Raw genomic sequence first — 23042 nt, 5'->3', positions numbered from 1 at the left:
TCATGATATTACCAATACCAATGCTTATTCACGATCATGTTTTTTTGTCAATTTTACACATGTTTTAATTTTTATCTCAAAAACTATTAGAGATAGGTATAGGTTAGTATAATAGAAAAATAATGAGATATGAAAGTAGTTTCCAAAAATGTAATAATATACTGGGTGTTCCATTTAAAATAAAAAAGATGCTACCACTTTTCGAATGATGCGGCAACACTGTAATGCTGAAAACATTTTAGAAAGATGGAGCAGGTGCCGTTATGTGAAAATATAAATTTTCAAAAACGTCCTATTACCGGTTCTCCATAAACATCCATCGCCGTGCATCACTCTATATTTCAGGATCTAAGAAGGCAAATCTGTGTGTAGCATCCTTAGTTTCATAAAAAAAATAGTTCAGTAATGCGAAAACCGTTCTGTGTATCTAACCTAAAACTACTCTCTTAGATTGGTTAATTAGTTAAATACATAGACTTAAAATAAAATAGTTAAATAGGAAGTTGTCACATTTTCTCTAACCACAATCTAATAATATACTTATTCTATAGGTTACAAGGTGGGATTCCAGCTAACAAACTAGTCCTGGGTATCCCTACTTACGGTAGAGCATGGAAACTCGATGAAGACTCTGGACTTACCGGAGTACCTCCCCTAACTACAGATGGCGCTGCCGAACCAGGACAGTACTCAAACGAGGCGGGACTATTGAGTTATCCAGAAATTTGCAACAAAATTGCCACTCCTAAAGAAATCCAAGCGGGGTATCTTGGTAAACTTAGGAAAGTCAACGATCCAACCAAACGATATGGTAAGTCTAATGGCACCCACATAAACACGTAGTTTCCTAGCAGTATTACTCTAAGACTGGTAGATTTTATATTCTATGGGAAGGGACTAAGTTAATCACCGCTACCTTATACACGGTAGCGCCTCTTATATATACGCCGCGGAAGCTTTAAGGAGAACAGTAGTTTATATCGAAATGAAATTTTAGCAGCATATGTAGGTTAACTGAAAGCAATTTATAAAAATATATAGAATAATACAGGGTGTCCCCAAAAAAAGTTACACATCAAAGTTATGTTTTTTCTAATGGAACACCCTATATATTAATTGATTTTGGGATTCTAGGCAAAAAATAAAGATGAGTCTTATTAAAGAAGTATATACCTAAAATCTAAGGATTTTGACATATTTCATATTTTGTGAAAATGAAGAGTAAATTTTAAATTTCGATAATAGCTACCTAAATTTTAGTTGACTTTGTATAGCCTGATATTTAATTACAGTAAACATTGTATCTTAAACCAAATTAAAATTTGACCCGAAAAGTTATACAGAGTGAGACAAAATTAATATGGAACATTAGTCACTTTTAAAAGCAAGTTACTCCTTTATTTTAAATGGGACACCCAGTATATTTTTCCGGTGTTCAATGGGAAATTTATATATCATCAAAATATTATTAAGGTTAGGTTAGATATTTTAATTTTTATGATTTTGCGTCAGTAGATCCTTATTATTTGAAAAAATCTAGGGTGGCTGTGTGATACCTTTTGTTAATTTAACAAACATTAAAGATTGTAGAGTAAAATACCCAACGGTAATAAAAAGATAACGTTTAAAACATATTTTAATTATTACAGAATTAAAACTAGATATAAACCTATAATTATGTGACAAAAATTAGCTAGATGAAATCAAATGCTCAAAATGCTTCCTTTCCTCTTCACTGCATAAAATCATTCTCTTTTCAAAAGACCTTTTCGTGTTAAAAGGCATATGTGGAGTTAGTTCTATATTATTACTCTATATTATTTGAAATTATTCGTTTATTGAAATTAATTGATGATAGAGTAATAGTACATATTTATACAGAGTGTCCCAGAAATAAGTGCAAATATTTTCAGGGCTGGTAGATCTCGATAAAAGAAACACAGTTTCTCTTTACCGTTTTTCAAATAAATCCAAAATAACCGAGAAATCTTACTTTAAAAATAAAAAAATGATTTTTTGCTTAAATTTTGAGAACAACTGGATCTTTCCTGGGTTTTCTTGCTTGTAAGTTTAATCTACTACCTATGTTGCCATTTTATAAAGATATTATGTTTTTTAACTAAAAATTAAAAAAAAATCCAAAACATTTTTCAAAAAATTCCAAATATTCATTTTTTTCGCAAAAAAAAAACCCACAGACGTGTTTCTGTGGTCACTACCCCAACAAGTGATGAAAATTCTACCTTGTAGAATGTAGAATGTAGAATGTTTAGAAGGGGAGTTAATCACCGCGACCTTATAGATCTATTGTGTGTTCCCCTTTCTTGAGTTATAACGAGTTATAACTCATCATACAGTCTCAGGGCTTTAAGAAAAGCCAGTATCTGAGACGGCTCCACAGAGGCCAGCTCTCCATCCTCGACATCAGACGTGCCAGGTTCAAGGCACGAATGGTCGTCGTCTCGGCACTCAGTGATAAGGTGTTCTGGTGTTTCCCCATTTTCCCCACAAAATCTGCATTCGCCGTTGTTTCTCGTTTCAGCCTACTGAGGTGTTCGTTGAGGAGACAGTGTCCTGTTAGAAACCCCGTGACAATCCGAAGATTGTTTTTACTTAAATCAAGGAAAACCTTTGATTTTTCTCGGTCATAAGTTCTAAGGAACTTTTTCGAGTGTCTTAGACCGTTGGAGGACACCCATTCCAAGTTACGGATGGAGTCTTCCAGATTCTTCAGTTCCGCTTTCAGTTGGTTCCCGTTTGGAAAACAGAACGGTTCTGGTCCAGTTAGTGGAGTTCGCTCCTTTCCTAGTAGATCATTTGCTTTTTCATTGCCTTCTATCCCTTGGTGAGCAGGCACCCAGAGTAGGAGGACTTTATTTTCTTTGCCTAATTTGTTGAGCTTCTCTAGGCATTCTTTGACCAACTTCGAATTGATGGTTACTGAGTTGATCGCGTTAAGTGCTGCTTGACTATCGGATAGGATGGCAATTTCCTGTTTTCGATAGTTCCTATCCAAGATAAATTGTACGCATCTTTCGATAGCGCAAATTTCTGCCTGAAGGATACTGGGGTAGGTGCCCATTGGTTCGGAGTATTCAGTTTTCGGCCCAAATACTCCTATCCCTGTCCCTGCTTTGGTTTTGGAAGCATCAGTATACCACGTGATGGTATGGTCTTTTATATGCTGAGTAAGCGTTTCTTTCTTCCAATCCTTTTTATTACTCAATACTACAGTGAGGTGTTTCTCAAAGTTGTAAATTCTTGGTATGTCATCCACTGGGAGTTGGAGAAGTGGAATTTTCTTTTTGAGGGTGTTCCAAGCCCCTGACCTGAAAATTCTCCCAGTACTGTTTCCGTCAATGACCATTCTAATCATTGTCGCATTGGCATAACTACCGACGACAATATGCAGTGGTGTTAGGTCTAGAATGACCTCCATTGCTGCTGTTGGACATGTTCTCATGGCACCTGTGATGCAGATACATGCCAGTCTCTGTACTTTGCACAGGGTTTGCCTTGCTGTACGTTGCTCTAGTTTTGTATACCAAGCAACTGCTCCATAAGTAATCATGGGTCTTACTATCATGGTATACATCCAGCGCAAAATGTTAGGGGCGCAGCCCCACCTATTTCCCGCCAGTCTTCTGCATATCATGAGAGCCTTTGTGGCTTTGCTGGTAATGTTCTTAATATGCCTGTTCCAGAGAAGTTTACTATCCAGGGTTATTCCCAGATATTTCACTTCCTGTGATGGCATTTCTACCTTGATATCATTTTGATAATATGATTGGCGTTATGACAACGACAATAGTCGTTGGCAGAAGCCGTTGGAAACTAAAAAAAAATATGATTTAACGCAATCTGACAATAACCAGTAGCCACTCCCTAACCTAAAAATTAGTTTCACTCCCATCTAGCGAGCGGTGCTGGAACTATACAGGGTGTCCCAGAAATAAGTGCAAGTATTTTAAGGGCTGATAGATCTCGATAAAAGTAACATATTTTCTCTTTATCGTTTTTCAAGTAAGTCCAAATAACGGAGTTATTTTACTTTGAAAATTAACAAAAAAAAATATTTTTGGCTAAAATTTTGAGAACCACTAGATCTTTTCTGGATTTTATTTTTTGTAAATTTAATCTAATACCTATGTTGCCATATTATCAAGAACTTATGTTTTTTAACTAAAAACTAAAAAAAATTCCAAACATTTTTTCAAAAAATTTCGAATTTTTCAAAAATTTTTTCGCGAAAAAAACTTCATAGGCGTGTTTCTGGGGTTGAACTATACTACCAGTTAAAATACTTGCACTTATTTCTGGGACACCCTGTATATGGTAACTATTTTATTTGAAATTTCCGTGGAAACGGTGGAACCGCTTTTGATATTTCACTTTCACGCCTCTGTACAACCCCTAAAAATATTTGCACTTATTTAAGGCTCACCCCGTACTCTGAACAAGTTTTATATTATGTCTCCTCTCCTCGTTACAGAACTAGACAATCAATTTTGGAACGTTACCGATACTACTAAAAGATACGGTACGTACCACTAATATACTTTTCATGCTTTGCGACGAATAAATATATAGAAATTGATTTTTTTTTCAAAATATATTATCTATGAAAATTTAAATGTAAATAAAAAATTGGTCAAGTGCGAGTCGGACTCGCGCACGAAGGGTTCCGTACTATTCATTATCTACGCATACAACTATATTATTATAAACTTTTTTTCCGATTTAGCTGAAATTTTGAATGCGCGTATAAGTAATTAAAAAAAATGAAAAAACACATTATTAAAAATTGTATTAATCAATAATAAATATCTAAAAAGTAAAAATTAATATGTAAAAATTAAAAAAAAAACGATTAAAAAAAAGTCGCCTTGACTAGGATTCGAACCTGCCTTACTACGGCTCCAACTCCAACGTCATAGCAGTGTAAAGTCCTAACGTTTTAAACCACGCGGCCACCGATGACTGGTTTTTAAAATTCTTACTTAAAAGATAATGTTTAGTGAAAGTACTTTTTTTATTTATCAACATTTATTTAATTATGTTTTTAGTATTTGTTCTTATAGCGGCAACATAGATACATTATCTGTAAAAATTTCAACTGTTTTGAAACCACTAATATCAAAGAAAAATAGGATGGCCCGCTTTAAATTTGCTCAAGATCATCTCACCTGGTCTTATCAGAAATGGAATACTGTACTGTTTAGCGACGAAAGCAAGTTTCAACTGTTTGGTAGTGACGGGAGACGTTATGTCCGAAGACCAAAAGGTACACGGTACAGCCATAAGTACCAGCTGCCCACAGTAAAACATGGGTGGGAGTATAATGGTATGGGGGTGTTTTTCTCGCTCAGGTGTTGGTCCTCTTGTTAAAATTGATGGGATAATGGATCGTTTTTTGTACAAAGACATATTGGAGAATAATATGCTGCCTCATGCTGATGAAGAAATGCCACTCAGATGGTTGTTCCAGCAAGACAATGATCCCAAGCACAAATCTCGGTTTGTTCAAAATTGGTTAAATGAACATAATGTTCCACTAATGGATTGGCCCTCAGTCTCCGGATCTTAACCCCATAGAAAATTTATGGGATCATTTGGATAGCAAAATTCGAAGCCATTCTATTTCAAATAAAAATGTATTAATCAATAATAAATATGTAAAAAGTAAAAATTAATATGTAAAAATTAAAAAAACGATTAAAAAAAGTCGCCTTGACTAGGATTCGAACCTGCCTTACTACGGCTCCAACTCCAACGTCATAGCAGCGTAAAGTCCTAACGTTTTAAACCACGCGGCCACCGATGACTTGTTGTTAAAATTCTTACTTAAAAGATAATGTTTAATGAAAGTACTTTTTTATTTATCAACATTTATTTAATTATGTTTTTAGTATTTGTTCTTATAGCGGCAACATAGATACATTATCTGTAAAAATTTCAACTGTTTTTCAACTTTCAACTGAATTTAGCTATAACGGTTTATAAGATAGAGCTTTGTGACAGACGGATGGACAGGAAGTCTTAGTAAAGGGTTCCCGTTTTTACCCTTTGGTACGGAACCCTAAAATGTTAAAAATGCAAGACCGCAAGAATCTTGCATGCTGGTCTTGGTCTTGCGTTAATCTTGTACTGTCGGGCTTTGTCTTGGACATGAGTCTTGCTCATCACTACCCTACTTTTATTACCTATCACGGCCATGCGACACATATTTATACAGGGTGTCCTAGAAATAAGTGCAAGTATTTTAAGGGTGGTAGATCTAGGCCAAAAGAATAGTTATTTATGATATAAATGCTGAAAGTGGTATTTTATTTTGTGAGAAGGTAAGCTTCGTCCTCGAATCCCTTGGAATAATAATAAAATCGACAAAATAAAATCACTTTTAGCACATATATCATACACTATTTTCTACAAACAAGTTTATAGTCGTATATATCAAGGATCAAGGTATTATTACTTTTTACGTTAATGAATAATTCATAATATATTATTCTGAAATCAAATTATTTATAAAGTTTAGTGTTGCTGTGGTAATATTATCGCTTCAGTGTTAAAAGTAAATCACATGACTTACTTTTAGCACTAGTGCTAAAAGTAAAAGACTTAAAAAGACGTAAAAGACTTAAGCTTAACTTAAGCTAAAAGTAAAGGACTTTTACCATCAGTGACATAATGTCACATTTTAGGCACTGACAGCATGCGTTAGAAATTATATTTTTACTGACGTTTGTAGAAAAATATATTTTTCTTTACTATTTTTAAAATAAATTAATAATAACCGAGTTATTTAACTTTGAAAATTTTAAAAAATAATGGCAACATTTTTCACTTATTTCTGGGATATTTTTGGGCGACGAATCACCCTGTAAACCGACTTGGGATATTTGAGCTTTATTGCCTTCCTTGTGCGTCTTCACTCAAGTTACACTATCAATTTACTAATATTACTTAGGGTGGCTGCAACGACCTCCGTAATCCTGCGGTTAAAACAAAACAATTGGTTTTATATATAAAAAACCAGCGGTTATGTTTTAACAGCAAGATTACGGACGTCGTTGCAGCCACCCTAATAGGCCAGTTAGTCAGGAGGTTGAGGTGGAAAAATTAGTAACCAACCAATCTCAACGGGAATGTAGATAATAATGATTTAACCCCACAAAAGTCCCATTCGGTCCCAATGGGGGAAGTTTGAAAAAAAATGCCGCCATCTTGGATTTTTTCGTTTTTCAAATATCTCCGTTTGCATAACTTTTTCGAAAAAACTAAAGATATAGCATTTTTCTGTAGAGAATTAAATTTAGAATATATCACCTGCATCATAATATTCACCTTAATCATTTTTTTTCTAAAATAAATAGTAATACAGATAGAGCAATTTTTTTAATATACGTTTTAAACATTTTCAAGTTTTTTTAACCAATCAATTATAATTTTTGCGTTAACATTATAGTGTTAGTGTCATTATATAGATAAACCAAGTATAAATCTAAGCATTAGAACAATTAAAAATAACGTTTAAATATTATTTATTAAATATAATTAGAAATTATTATTAAATTAAAGTTATTACATAAAATCAGATATGACGTCATCCTGAGCGTCATTTTCGTCCTCAACAAAAATACAAAAGTTTGTGCAACTGATTCCGTAGCACTAACCACACTTTGAAGAATATTTAAGACCCAGTTTTCCACAAGAGCTATTTTTAGAGCACTGGATCTCTTTGCAAATGCAAAAAATTAATTTTAGTAGGTCAGGAGGCTTATGATTGATTGAATAGATGTCAGATTGCCTTTTTTGATCTTTCTTCCACCCATATTGTAAAGGATTTAACTCGTTACCAATCCATTCTTGAATCTAGAAAATACAACTTATAACATTTCCTATAATAAATATTATCTTTGCAGTTACCTGAAAGTATGTCCTGAGTAAATGGAATTTTGCAGAGTTCTCAGTTGGAGGCAAATTAGCTAAATTAAAGGTAGTTTTAAGGGCTTATCTTGATGTAATCCTATTGTATTGAGTGTATTTCAGATGGTTAATATGTTTAATATAACTTGGGCAGTGATATAGCTTTAAAGGATTTAATCCTGACTGAAGCAAGTCAAAATGTTCCTGTCGGTACTGAAAAAGATGACGATCTTTGTCAATACCTTTCTTTACTTTAGAAAAAATGCCAACAAAGATGACTTGTTTCAGTCAGGATTAAATTATCTTATAATGCTATATCACTGCCCAAGCTATATTAAACATATTAATCATCTGAGATACACTCTATACAATAGAATTACATCAAGACAAGCCCTTAAGATGACCTTTAATTTAGCTGAATTTGGTCTCCAACTGAGAACTCTGCAAAACTCCATTTACTCAGGACATACTTTCAGGTAACTATAAACATATACAGTGGTGGCCAAAGTATGGAAACTTTTTACTTTTTAAAATATCACAGAAAATATTGCTATGCTTAAACTCTCAGGAATATAAACGAACAGCTTATCAGCAAATAAAAGTATTCCAAAAATTACACAGCGAAAAAAATCTGTTTAGCAGTTTTTGTAGGAGAACAATAGATTTCTTGTGGCTAAAAGTATGGAAACCATAAATAAATACATTAAAATTATTTAGTTTAAGCTGATAAACGGTACGACTTACTTCAGATAAATATAAACATCATGCCCAAGTCTAAATATTTCTCTACGGATTTAAAAAATAAAATAGTTGAATTATACAAGAGCGGTTATAAACAAATTCAAATAAGTAAAAATTTAAACATTTTAAGAAGCACCGTTTCGAAAATAATTCGTAAATTTAATAAAACAGGGAACGTTTCAACAGCTTTTAAGTCAGGAAGACCAAGAAAGTTGTGCAACAGGACAATGAAAGTAATGAAGAGAATATCAATGGGAGATCCAAGAAAAACATCCACAGACATTTCTCGAGAAATGGGTGAAAGGGGAATATCGGTGTCTGCACGCATGGTGAGAAGAAGGTTGGATGACATGGGACTTTTTGGAAGAGTCGCGGTGAAGAAACCACTAATATCAAAGAAAAATAGGATGGCCCGCTTTAAATTTGCTCAAGATCATCTCACCTGGTCTTATCAGAAATGGAATGTACTGTTTAGCGACGAAAGCAAGTTTCAACTGTTTGGTGGTGACGGGAGACGTTATATCCGAAGACCAAAAGGTACACGGTACAGCCATAAGTACCAGATGCTCACAGTAAAACATGGGGGTGGGAGTATAATGGTGTGGGGGTGTTTTTCTCGCTCAGGTGTTGGTCCTCTCGCTCAGGTTGGATAATGGACCGTTTTTTGTACAAAGACATATTGGATAATAATATGCTGCCTCATGCTGATGAAGAAATGCCACTCAGATGGTTGTTCCAGCAAGACAATGATCCCAAGCACAAATCTCAGTTTGTTCAAAATTGGTTAAATGAACATAATGTTCCACTAATGGATTGGCCCTCACAGTCTCCGGATCTTAACGCCATAGAAAATTTATGGGACCATTTGGATAGGAAAATTCGAAGCCATTCTATTTCAAATAAAAATGAATTATGGGAAGTGCTAAAAACTGAATGGGCGGCCATTTCCAGTAAAGATTGTACGAGATTGATCGATTCGATGCCACGAAGATGTAGAGAAATAATTAATTCAAAGGGATATTCCACTAAATATTAGTAATTTTTATATTATCTTGAATTTTAATAAACATTCTTCTTAAGTTTCCATACTTTTGACCAAGAAAATATTCATAATTTTTTATATATTTTTTGATAGCTGTAATTTTTTATTTAAATGTATTAGGTTTTGTAGGAAATTATTTGTAGGTCACGATTATATAAGTCGTTTTATTTCATATTTTAATTTCTCAGCATAAATGACAAATTAAAAAAGTTTCCATACTTTTGGCCACCACTGTATCTATTATAGGAAATGTTATAAATTGTATTTTCTAGATTCAATAATGGATTGGTAACAAGTTAGATCCTTTACAATATGGATGGAAGAAAGATCAACAAGGCAATCTGACACCTATATATACAATCAACAGAAGATGTGGCGCCTCCTGACCTACTAAAATTAATTTTTTGCAATTGCAAAGAGAGTCGGTGCTCTAAAAATTGCTCTTGTAGAAAACTGGGTCTTAAATGCTCTTCAAAGTGTGGTTAGTGCTACGGAATCAGTTGTACAAACTTTTGTATTTTAGTTGAGGACGAAAATGACGCTCAGGATGACGTCATGGCAGATTTTATTTAATAATTTTAATTTAATAATAATTTTATTTAATAAATAATATTTAAACGTTATTTTTAATTGGTTTAATGCATAAATTAATACTAGGTTTATCTATATTAACACTATACTGTTAACGCAAAAATTATAACTGATTGGTTTAAAAAAAAACTGGAAAATTTATAAAACGTATAGTAAAAAATTGCTCTATCTCTATTACTATTTATTTTAGAAAAAAAAATAATTGAAGGTTGAATATTCTAAATTTAATTCTCTACAAAAAAACATATCTTTAGTTTTTTCCAAAAAGTTAAGCAAACGGAGATATTTGAAAAAAAAACGAAAAAATCCAAGATGGCGGCGGTTTTTTTCAAACTTCCCCCACTGGGATCGAATGGGGCTTTTGAGGGGTTAAATAGGAGATCATTATCTACATATTCCCGTTGAGATTGGTTGGTTACTAATTTTTTCCACCTTTACATATATAATACTCGGCTACGTTTACTGGCCTGTAGTAACATTTCTTGAAAATTCACCATGGGAAACAAAGTTTTCTATTTTAAATAATGTTTATATTTGTTCTCTTTTAGGATCTTACGCATTCCGTCTTCCCGACAAAGATGGCAATAACGGCATTTGGGTGGGTTTCGAGGATCCAGACACCGTTGGAAACAAGGCCAGCTACGTTAAAGCCAAAGGTCTCGGCGGTATAGCTCTGGTAGACATCAGTTTGGACGATTTCAGGGGAACGTGCACGTCAGACTTGTATCCGTTGCTGAGAGCGGCTAAATTTAGATTGTAGTTATTTTAATTGAACGATGCCAATGTTATAACTAATAGATTATGTTAGCTATTCTAATAAGCTGTCCGTATATGCATGATAAAGCGTTCAACAAAGATAGCTGAAATTTTTTATCGCCTTTGGGCTTAAAATTTGCAGGTATTTTTACTGCACGTTTTGTTCCCTTTTGGTCATTTTATAATGTTTATACTGTATGTATCTTTCTTGTTACCAAATACTGTCAGACTAACACTCCATTTTTAGTGTTTGTATGAATAAAAATTTTATTAAATGAAAAATTGAGTTTTTTTACTTGAAAAAATAAATAAAAGTGAAGATACAGGGTGTTTGAAGAAGCATGTGCCATCTCTCGTGGAAAGAAATCTCACGCAAAAATACGTTTTCATATCAACATAGGTCCGATTTTGCTTTGTTTAGTAACTACAGGGTGTTAAAGTCTTATTATTTTTTCGATTTATTATAATTTTCTTCCAAGTACTTTTAGCGTGAATGAAATTTTGAGGGTAAAAGTTACAGTTGAGGGTTGGAACCTGGGTAAATGTTACTATAAATGCCACATATTTTAAAGCTATAAAAGTGTCTAAATATTCACCAGGGACGTGCATATGGGTTATCACTGGAATATTTTTCTAAAAAAAGGATGAACGCCACTGACTTTTTTCTCTCTTGTTAGCGAAATAGTCTTAATGCCGATTAAGAGTTTGTCTCTTGATATTTTGTCGATTTCGGCCGCCTTGATGAGATAAACACAATTTTATTAATTTGCCTTGATCCAAGTCTAATAGCAACCTTTAAAATATTTTAATATCATTAACTTGCGAAAGTCTTAAAAATAACTACCCATTGATTCCTCATTAGAAAATATGAAAAAAAGTTCCTATAAACATGGGTATGGAAATGCATGGTTTTAGAGTTACAAGATTATTTATTATTTATTTTTTTTTATTGGTTATTATTTTTTATTTGAAATTGCTGTACTGTAGGTTGGAGTAATAGTAATAATAACTAAGGGTAATAATATTTAATAGCAAATTAGGTAAAATATATACTTTATGAATTTTATTTTTTTTTTAATTTTATTAATTGTGATTAATAAAATTGTGTTTATCTCATCAAGGAGACCAGTTTTGACAAAATATCAAGAGATAACTTTTAATTGGAATTAAACGGCCTACACAATTTTGATATCAAAAGAAAAAACGTCAGTGGCGCACATGTTTTTTTTTTGAAAAATATTCCAGTGATAACCTATATGCACGTCCTTGGTGAATGTATCGACACTTTTTTAGCATTAAAATATATAGCTCTTATAGTAACTTTTACCCTCACATTTTATTCAGCATTTCGAATAAAAAAGTAAAAGTACTTGGAAGAAAATTATAATAAATCGAAAAAATATTAAGACTTTAACACCCTGTAGCTACGAAACAAAGCAGAATCGAACCTATGTCAATATGAAAAATAAATCTTATTTTTACGTGAGGAATCTCCCCACGAGAGATGGCACATTTTTTTGAAACACACTGTATAATTAACACCTGGTTGATATGATTCGTGGGATGTTATTGGCTATAATCAAAGATATTTAAACTCGGGAGATACAACGATCCATTCATAAAACGTTCTAAACCTTCATCACACATTGGTTTGCGAAAATCAACGAGTGCGAGAGAGAATGGACAAAGAAGGGAATAGGGTATCGGCGCAACGGCAACAATGTAGTTGTTTACAAAGTTTAGACGGTTGAGGTCAATTTCCAGTGGCGTGCCGATCGACCGACAGTATTTTAAGGAAATAAAAATAATTGTTTAATAAATTTAAAAAAATAATAATAACACTTACATATTTGTCGCATTGTAAAAAGTTGAGGGAGGATATTAATAGGAAAAAAATAAGTTGAGGGAGGATAGCGAAATAAATAAAACCGGCATAATTTTTTTATTATAAGATGGCTTTTAACATAAGAATAACGATTAAAAAAATCAAAAGGCGTTTTTTACTTTATTTTATTAAATAAAATATCAAATTTTGGGTGTATTAGTAAATGCAGTTTCAATATCTTGTTCCAAACCTTGTTCATCTCCGGTGAATGAGACTCCCTCTATTAGCAATAACAAAATAAAATAGTTATTTTAACCTAGTAACACAATATTTTACCAAAAACTAATATTTGTAGACTTCACATATTTTTGATAAAAACTTTATTATTATATGTATATTTATTATATACCTATATGCATTTTAGAATTACTAAAATGTGTGTCTAAAGGGATCGCACCGCGATTAAAAAACCGATACAATGACACAAAGTCCCAGAGTGGTGCGACCCCAAAAACAAAATAGAAATAAATTAAATTATAAAAATAAACAGAATTAAAAAAAATAAAATTAGATAAAAAAAATTGAAAATATAATTTTATCAGGGATGAGCGGAGATAAGCAGAGAGGCATAACGAAACAGTGTAACCGGAACAGCAACCTATGACGGGCATATCAGAAGAACAAGGACCTCACAAATCAGTCGAAGAAATTATAATTTTTTAAATGATTTATTGTTATGAATTTAGTAAATTATTTTTAATTTGTTTTTTATAATCTGTAAAGGATTGAAACTTAAAGTTATTAGAAATATTATTCCACAAATGTGGCGCTATGAAACTGAAAGATTTTTGGAAGTTAGATGTTCGGTGTTGAGGAATTTTAAAATAATGCTCTTGCCTAGTCGAATGATCATGGTCAACGTAGTGAAACAATGAGAACAAATAGGGAGTCTGCTCTGTAGTTAAAATTCGATAAATGAATGTCATTAAATGAAATTATTACAAATCTAAACAAAATTATTTGATATTATAATACAGTCATCAGAAAAGTTTAGCGATTATTTTAGAAAATCATAAATAAAATAAAATGGCGATTGTTTAGTAAACGGTTCTTTCCTTAGTCTTAAAAAATATTTAGTTTTTTTTCTCTGGTTTGTAAAGGAAAATTCATATTGTTTATAAATAATAAAAAGTGCATGTGCAAAGAATTTCAATACAATAAAATGTAAAAATACAACAAAATGTAGTAGTCATAAAATTCATGTAATAAGTACAATAATTATATGTATGTCAAAAGATGTCCATTTACATTATAGCAACCAAAATTTAAAACAAAAGCCGTATTAAATTGTAAAGGCAACAAAAACGTAAGGTCGCAAAATTCCATTTTTGGTACACCCCAATAAAATTTTCACAAAAGGTAGGTAATGATTTGTCAAACCCAAGTGGGTACCTAGATTATACTTATTCAGTACCCTTTCTTAAAAGGGAAACAGAAATTGTTATTAAGTTATTAGTAATTAGTACATACCATGTACCTTTTTTCTACAAATAATTTAATCAATAAATATATAATTTAAAAAACATAATAAATTAATAAATATACAATTTAAAAAATAAACCTAAAAATAAATATAATTTAGAAATCTGCTATTTTTTATGTCTAGGTCCGCCTCTGATCTACAGAGAAGAGGATATAATAATATACCTAACCCTACTTATTTTTATTTCCCGGTGAAAAGTTAAATTTGGATTTAAATGATACACTCTCTTGTACACAATACATGAATGCACCATATTTTCAAATTAATGTCCACAGAAGTCCACAAAATAACGCAAAAATACTATAATACTGCAAATAAAGAATGCGGAGCTTGATCGGCGGCATAGCAACATCGCAACAGGAGAATCTAGGAATTTTCATTCATCCTCGAAATCCGTTGTACTACGCCGGCATATTTCTAAAACTGACGTTGCCAAACTGCTTTTTATTATTAAAAGAAACACGATCGTGATATTTTTTCCATTATAAAATTTAAAATAGTTAAGCATTAAATGAAAAAATTGACGTTAGCAAATTAATGTACTTGATATATTATAGAAATATAACGAAATTATTTATTACTTAATAATTGGTTGTGGTATTTAATCGAATACTAATACCAATATACAGGTAAATCTGGCAAATATTTTTAGTGTAAGAGAGATGCGAAAATAAGGATAGAATAATGACCGATGAAGGAAAAAGGTAAACAATTGTATCTCTTGAGTTTAAATATCTTTGGCTATAATAATTATAATGACTTGGTAATTGCACGGTATGATATATTTTATTAATTAAAATAATTACTGTTTAGATTTACTTAGTAATCGAAATGGTAGATTATTTTATAAATTATGGAGCTGTGCAATTGCCAAGTCATTATAATTATTACCGAAACAAAGATACAAATATTGATACTAACAATTTATAACAAAATTGTTTGATTTTGATAATTTTGTTGATAACAAAATTGTTTGATTTGATTGAATAGGTGCTCATATAGAAGCTAAATAAAATATCTGGCTTGGTTTTACATGAGATCTCACAACTTTATGTAGTGGAAGAATTGCGTTGAGAAACTTGGCATTTTTTACATTCTATGGTTTTGATGAGATAGGTAATTATTATAACAGAACTCTTTACTAGGTATAAAAAACAAGGTCTAAATGATAGTACTTTATTCTTAAATATTCTCTGAGGTTTTATAATTTTAAAAACATGATAAAAGTATGCGATATAATACAGAAAAAATAACTATATTAAAAACAATACATCATTTTTTACATATATCAGTACCAACATAGGGTACTTTTCAGAAGTCCACCAAGGTCGCACCAAGAATCTATCTACATTTGGTGCGACGAGTGCGGTGTATCAATCAGCGAATGCCATAGTACCCATAGGCTAAACAGAATCATATAAAGCCATGCAGGAAGGGTTATAATACTGCTATACATGTCCGTAATATAAAGTATACTTCTTAAACTCAAACGGTAAAGAAATCCTTGAACGCCAAATTTACGTTTAGTTGAAACTGTTCCAAAGAGCTTAGAAAGTTCTGTTGAAATAACTTTATTGTCAGCAGTTCGGCGGATCTGTTGTATATCTGGAATATCATCGGAATAGGTTCAGGTTCGATAGTGTCATAGAAGATCCAGATTTCTCTTCCGTAAATTTTCACTTTATTTCCGGCTTCTTGTGAATGAACTCTAATCCTTTCAGAGCATATCTAATAAATACTCCGCTGACATGAAAGGTAATTCTTGATTTATTCTTCGTTAGATCACTTTGGGATAAATTATTAAACCTTGAGTTGGTTTAATAGTTCGTTAAACTGTGTAAAAACCGTGTTAACCGTCTAAATCATTTACAGGCACTAGTTAATGTCATTTGCTGGGTTAATTAGAATTCAAAAGAGCACTTCTGGTTTATTAACAATGCTTATCTTCGCCTGATTCTCACGTTGTCTCAATTTGCCCCAAAATCATTATACAGCTTTACCTAACTGCCTAATCCTCGGCTGGATATTTTTTTCTGGATCTAACGTAACACACTCCTTCTCAAAATATTCTTTGACTTATTGTTTTCGTCTTTAGGTTGGGTTGTTGTGTCTACTAGTCCAGTTTTTCCTCTACGCCGAAGACTGCGACATAAACTTATTTAGATTGCAATAATATCACTTTAATGCGCCATTACTGAACTTGAGGGTGCCCCCTTATTCTTCGGTGTCCCCTTCTCCTCCGTTTACACTGCAAACATATTCATTTTCTCCTTGAAACTCAGCTTTTCCGACACCGAGGTGTTCTCATTCCGGTTTTTCTTCTGTTGCTCTACTAAACGCCTTGCTCTGGGATCTTATATTATCTATCGCTGGGATCTTCTGCTTTGCTCTTTTGCCAGGTGTGGCAGTCGTAAGGTTGGAACTGGCGTCGGTGTGCTTGGTGGTCAATGTCAACATAGATACAACCTGTAGAATAAAACTATTTGGGTCTTCTCTTTTGATTTCATTGAAAGGTAAGGAGTTTAGAACTTGCGGTGATGGCTGGATATTATTTTAGGTGGAGGCTGGGTCGAAAGACACTCTTCGTTGTCTCGCAAAAACGTCATAACAAAACTTGATGCCCTTTTGCGGATTTTCCTGTGAATTGCCTAGAAGCGACTGAAAGTCAACTGACAGAAACTCGTCTGTAGCTACACGGGTCTTGCATACGATACGACAGACTAATAATTCCTAATCAATCTTGGTGCGGCTCCTTTGGCAGCAACATTGGAAAGTTCCACGCCTCACCCCGCATTGTCTAGCCGAATAACTTGCAGGTTGAGCGGTATTTAAAGCACCAGCAGATCGTGGAGCGTTCTGCTTCAGCAGATAGCATACTGTCCAGTAGCTGGAACTAGTTGGATATAATGGTTCTGCGTAATACTGCAGCTTGTATAGGATGTAAGAGTCAGCCAGACCTGGATGTACTCCTTAAACAAGATCACAACTTAATGCATTATCAAGCAGAAATATCTGTAGTGGAGGTGCTGTACCTTCATAAAGGGTTACATATTTTTTTTTCAGCTCTAGCAATTTCATGAATATCGTTGTCGCCAGTTTTTACAGCTCGTTCCTGCAGCAAAGGCCATGCAAATTTTCTCCAGGTTCAACTTTTTATTGCATTAACAGAGCTCCCAAGTGCATATAGTTGAGTTTGAAACAAGCAGTTAGATTCACGAAGTCCTCAGATGTGTACTTAGTTCTCAGGTGTAAATGAGTAGTGCCCAAAAACTTGAGCCTCTTTCTGGTGAAATAAGCGGTGCTTATATCTCCGTGTGTTATAAAATAATTGTTGGTAATATACCGGTCACTGATTGGCCACTAGGCATCTCGCTGATGATTATTGCTGCTGACGGGAGGAGGGACTTGACACAGACCGTTTTAAAATCGACGTAGGTAGCACGAGCTCGGTTCCTGCTTCCTGGACACGGTGATCAAATGCACGGTAATGCTCACGGTTTGACCTGAGACAGGTTGACGCGGAGTACGGAAAAAGTACGGAAACGATACGAGTTCTCTGATTTGTTATTCTTGCCATTGTCTAGTCGCTTCCCGTCTTTTTTCTTGTGTGTCCGGGAGTAAACCATCTTTGGAGAATCCTGATTGGACGCTGTATAAGTGGAGAGTCTCGCTTTGCATAGCCGTAAAGAAATACATTGGATGTGTGCTCGTTTCTTGAAAAACGAGAGGTGATTCTATTAGTTGAACGTCTTTGGTGGTAGATTTTGAGGACTGTATATCGGTGAGCTAGATCCGTAAGTTCCATAATAATAATACATACCACCACAGCCAGTAGGTTGAAATTTATTTCAGCAGAAGCGTTTGATGGATAATGCTGGTTATAACTAGTACTAGCATGCGTCACAGGTTGACTGTTGGGCCATGTGGGTGTTGTTCTAATGATGTTACCGCTATTGCTAATAAAATGAATTAGGTTGCATCTGAGTGTACTACTGATTCATAATCCTACTCTGTTCTAATGTTACTGTCTACTCCCAACCTCCTTGTCCATTTCTGCTAATTTCGCATGTTCCCTGAGTATTCTTTCTTCGCTGGTTAACCTTTGTTGGTGCAAGTAGTCTTCGTTTGGTCTTAGAGGAATATTTAGTTCTTTTGCTCTGATATTTCCGCTGCCAGCATATTCCATTATCTCTCTTTGGTGATGAAGCTTCAAAATGTAGTCGATTTTAAAATTCTTTTTAAAAATTAATTTTGGTGCCTGTTGAGATATTCACTGCCACGACTACCCCGAATCTGAGCCTCCGATATCCTGACGGTGTTCGTGCTAAGATACTTCATCAATATGCTTTGTGCTTAGAGCGTTGCAACTGTCTAAACATATCTTCTCAAAGAAGTTCGCCTTTTGATCTATTCTGCTATTTTCACTTCATTCATCCAACTTAATTGTTTCCTTATTTAAATTAACATACCAATGCATCGTTTTAGAGTTTATATTGTTAAGCAAGTGATATAGCATGGGATGGAAAGGATAATTATTTTATATGTTATTTGCTTGGGGGTAATTGGGAATAGTACTGTGAGTAGGTGAACTGTAAGGTTGATTGGGATTAGAGTAAGGTGACTCGTACTGAGAGCGACTCATCATTTCTGAGATAATTTTGTCGGTTGGATTGACGTTGTCACGCTTGTTATTCAGCTGGGTAAGCATGATGCTGTCCATAATATTTAACTTCTTGGTCTATGATATTCGGACAACTGACAGTTACACCCCTCCAAAACCTAACGTTTCTCCCCTTGCTGATATAACCATTTCATCGAGGGTGGACTTTTGATGTCAGGAATCGATTAGTGCAAATTTGGTCTATTAAAATTCGGCACCCGATTGGCTGGATAATACGCTGACGGTCGTTGTGAATTGGGTGAGATTTTAGATGATTGAAGAACGGTTGTTGTAGAGAGAAATCCCGAAGTATTATCTCCTAATTGTTGTAAGCTGGGCATTTTTTTCCTTTAAACACTGAGATTTCGATAGAAACCGGCATACTGCTGATTGAAATTATCTCTTGAACGGCTCCTCAATGCAGCAAGGCCGTTCGATACTCCCTCGTGAAGCGTGAAGATTATTTCTACTGATACTATTACTTGAAGACGTTCCATCGACTCAGGAGGTATTGAGCAACCAGCCTGTTGCTATAGGCTCTGATTCCTGATTGGGTAAATGGCGTTGAAAGACCGGTACAGATTTAGAAGAAGGAATGCTGCGTTCTAAGTTCAATCGGGAAGGTAGGTTTCGTTCATTAATGCGCCTGTAGCCTCTGTGTGGCGTGGGACTTAGTTGTTGCACAGTATTACCAAGCATTTCAACAAGACCTGGAAGTACTCCTTGAACAACGTCACAACTTAATCCATTATCAAGCAGAAGTAACTGAGTAGCACTTAATTTCTTGATGACTCTTGAGATCTTCACTGCCACGACTACTCCGAATCTGAGCCTCCGATATCCTGAAGTTGGTCGTGCTAAGATACTTCATTAATGCTTTGTGCTTAGAGCTTTGCAACTGTCGAAATATATCTTCTCGCAATTCATCTTTTGATCTATTCTGCTATTTTCATTCCTTTCATCCAACTTATTAGTTGCAGTATTTAAATTAACATTTCCAGGCATCGTGTTAGAGTTTATATTGTTATATATATAGGATAATTATTTTGTATATTATTTGCTTGGGGATAATTGGGAGTAGTACTGTGAGTAGGTGAACTGTAAGGAATTAGAGTAAAGTGAGTCGTACTGACAGCGACTTACGTCTTAATTTCTGGGGTAATTTTGTTGCTTGGATTGACGTTGGCACGCTTGTTGTGCAGCTGGGCAAGCCTCATGCTGTCCATAATATTTAACTTCTTGGTCTATGATATTCGGACCGCTCTCAGTTACATCCCTCCGAAATCTAGCGTTTCTCCCCTTGCTGATATAACCATTTCATCGAGGGTGGACTTTTGATGTCAGGAATCGATTAGTGCAAATTTGGTCTATTAAAATTCGGCGCCCGATTGGCTGCTTAATACGCTGACGGTTGTTATGAATTGGGTGAGATTTTAAATGATTGAAGAACGGTTGTTATAGAGAGAAATCCCGAAGTATTATCGCCTAATCGTTGTGGGCTGGGCATTTTTTTCCTTTAAACACTGAGATTTCGATAGAAACCTGCAAACTGCTGATTGAAATTATGTGTTGAATGACTCCTGAATGTAGCAAGGCCGTTCGATACTCCCTCGTGAAGCGTGAAAATTATTTCTATTGATAGTATTACTTGAAGACATTCCATGTCGGCTCAGGACTCTTCCATTCGACTCAGGAGCATTGAGCGACCAGCCTGTTGCTCTAAGCTATTTCTGATTAGGTAAATGGAGCTGAAAGACCGGTACAGATTTAGAAGAAGGAATGTTGACGTTCTAAGTCTAATCGGGACAACGTAGGTTTCGTTCATACATGCGCCTGGAACCTCTGTATGGCGTGAGACTTGGTTGTTGCACATTATTACTAAACGTTGGTAAACAGCTCCGCCTTTTACGGATTTTTCCTGAGAATTATCTAGAAGCGACTAAAAGTCAATTGACAGAAACTGACCTCCAGCTGCCGGGTCTTGCATACGACACGACAGACTAATAATTCCTTATCAATCTTTGTACGGCTCCATTGGCAGCAAAATTGAAGAGTTCCACGCCTCATCCCGCTTTGTCTAGCCGAATAACTTACACATCAGATTGAGCAGTACTCAATGCACCAGCAGACGTTGAGCGTTCATGCATACAGTCCAGTGGCTGGAAGTAGTTGGATCTCATTAGATTGCAGAGCACCAGTTGCTGCATTGCAGTCATCCAGACCTGGACGTACTCCTTGAACAACATCACAACTTAATCCATTATCAGGCGGAAGTGACTGTAGTGAAGGTGCTGGATCTTAATAAAGAGTTACTTCTTTTTCTTCAGCTCTAGCAATTTCATGAATGTCGTTTTCGACAGCTTATACAGCTTGTTCTTGCAGCAAAGGTCACGCAATTATTTTCAGCAGGTTCAACTTTGTACTGCATTAACAGAGCTTCCAAGCACATACAGTTCAGCTTGAAATAAACAGATAACATTCGGCAGAGAGCTCTAGACCTTGAGACGCAGCCCAAGCCTGCATGCGGCGTAACCTGCAGTTTTGGCCGAAGTTGCGAGTACACAAACTTTTGTTCGAAATAACGATCGCCATAGCTTTGGCTGCGATCCAGTAGAATAATTGAGAGAACAGCTGTGTGTCAAAGCAGCATTGACTCTTCTAACATTGATGCTTTGACATTTTCTTAATAAATTACCGCCTAAGATATTATCACTTCCTTGGCTTGGTCATGGCCCGTGACGTCCGACATCAGATAATTCATAACTGCGTTCAGTTCGACTGTGAGACAACAGGTTCTTAAAAGTTAGTTGGACTGAATCAGCTAAGGTATCTTAAGCCTGTAAAGAAAAAGTGCTGACATATTTCCTCTTGAGAAAGTGTAACAGTTCACTGGCCTTGGCCAACAAGAATGCTTAACAGGTTCTTTCCGTAATCTTATTCTTCTATCTTAAACTGTAGGTCTGATGAGCATACGGAATATTGTAGTAGAATAGGAAGCTTGTGAGCCTAGCTTGTGTCTAAATCCTATACCTTGCGCATAAATACAAAGTATAAGCTGGGGCCAGTCTAATTGTAGGCATCACTACATCCAAATGCGTGATAGGGATGTTCTTACCAGAAACTGTTCTTGAGGCTCTTGTGAAAATTCTAGCCCCACTGGTCAGGTAGGCTCCTGCCTCTTGGATAGCGATCGGTACCGCCCAATTTGTTTTCTGAGCGACGGTTTGCTTCTAAGGATCTATTATCCTGCCTTGCACCGCTATAAACGGATACCTACTACATTACCGTAAATGTCTAAAGTGGTTTTTATATTTCCCTAGAACCACTTGTCTGTGTAGGACTTAAGGCACGAGATGAACGGCTTTCATATATAGGTGATTCGTAATATTCCCTAAAGCCTAGAGACCTATACATGTTGTTCCCTATTCCCTAAAGCCAGAAACCTATACGTGTTGCTATTGCCGAACTTGACCAGACTTCTGCGCGTTAGGATGGTGGTTTGGTCAGTTTGGTGTATCCTCTGCTCGTTGACATACGTGTAGGCATCCGCGTGATAAAATGTCAATAACATCATGCCGTCGGCGGGGGTGATGACGCGATGATGTAGATGAATGTGCAGTTCACACAGCTGTAATGCTATACCGTTCACTGAACCAGCCTCCATGATGGCATTGATGAGTCGAACTGTCTTTTTAATGTCAGCTAATAAGGACAGTTGTCTATCTGCGCCCAGCTCCACCAGTCACCCCCTCTTTTGGGGCCTATGCGACTGCGGTTACCACCGTTCGGGGAACATAATAAAATATGTGTTTATAGCTATCATTAGCAAACTTAACGAGCATTTGGCATCATCCAAAACGTATTCTGTATCAGAAATTCTCCGTTGATGAGTTGATGATGTTGGGCCAAACAAAACTTAGAAGGATCAGCTTTGGTTAAACCATATTTGTCCAGC

The 23042-nt window shown here is 34.9% G+C and overlaps 1 protein-coding gene and 1 pseudogene across 4 annotated transcripts in view; one reads left to right on the top strand and one right to left on the bottom strand.

The window, feature by feature from the left end:
• The window catches only part of LOC115883995 (chitinase-like protein Idgf4), an 85300-nt gene extending 73966 nt beyond the window's left edge, over positions 1-11334 (top strand). For 2 of the 4 annotated variants that reach the window (XM_030902422.1, XM_030902419.1), the window contains exons 6-8: positions 552-811; positions 4493-4540; positions 10852-11334. In XM_030902422.1, the coding sequence (XP_030758282.1) occupies positions 552-811; positions 4493-4540; positions 10852-11063 (520 nt within the window). In that variant the 3' untranslated portion in view covers positions 11064-11334. The remainder of the gene's footprint in view (positions 1-551; positions 812-4492; positions 4541-10851) is intronic. The other 2 variants (XM_030902424.1, XM_030902423.1) reach the window with 1 other exon arrangement.
• Positions 11335-19206: 7872 nt separating this feature from the next.
• On the bottom strand, positions 19207-20074 carry LOC115884023 (annotated as a pseudogene).
• Positions 20075-23042: the final 2968 nt, after the last annotated feature.

Source organism: Sitophilus oryzae, unplaced genomic scaffold, assembly GCF_002938485.1.
Source record: "Sitophilus oryzae breed Bouriz unplaced genomic scaffold, Soryzae_2.0 scaffold_2008_pilon_pilon, whole genome shotgun sequence".
Lineage (NCBI taxonomy): Eukaryota > Metazoa > Arthropoda > Insecta > Coleoptera > Curculionidae > Sitophilus > Sitophilus oryzae.
Note: the sequence above shows the minus strand (reverse complement) of the source record. Positions and strands in the feature narration are given on the sequence as shown.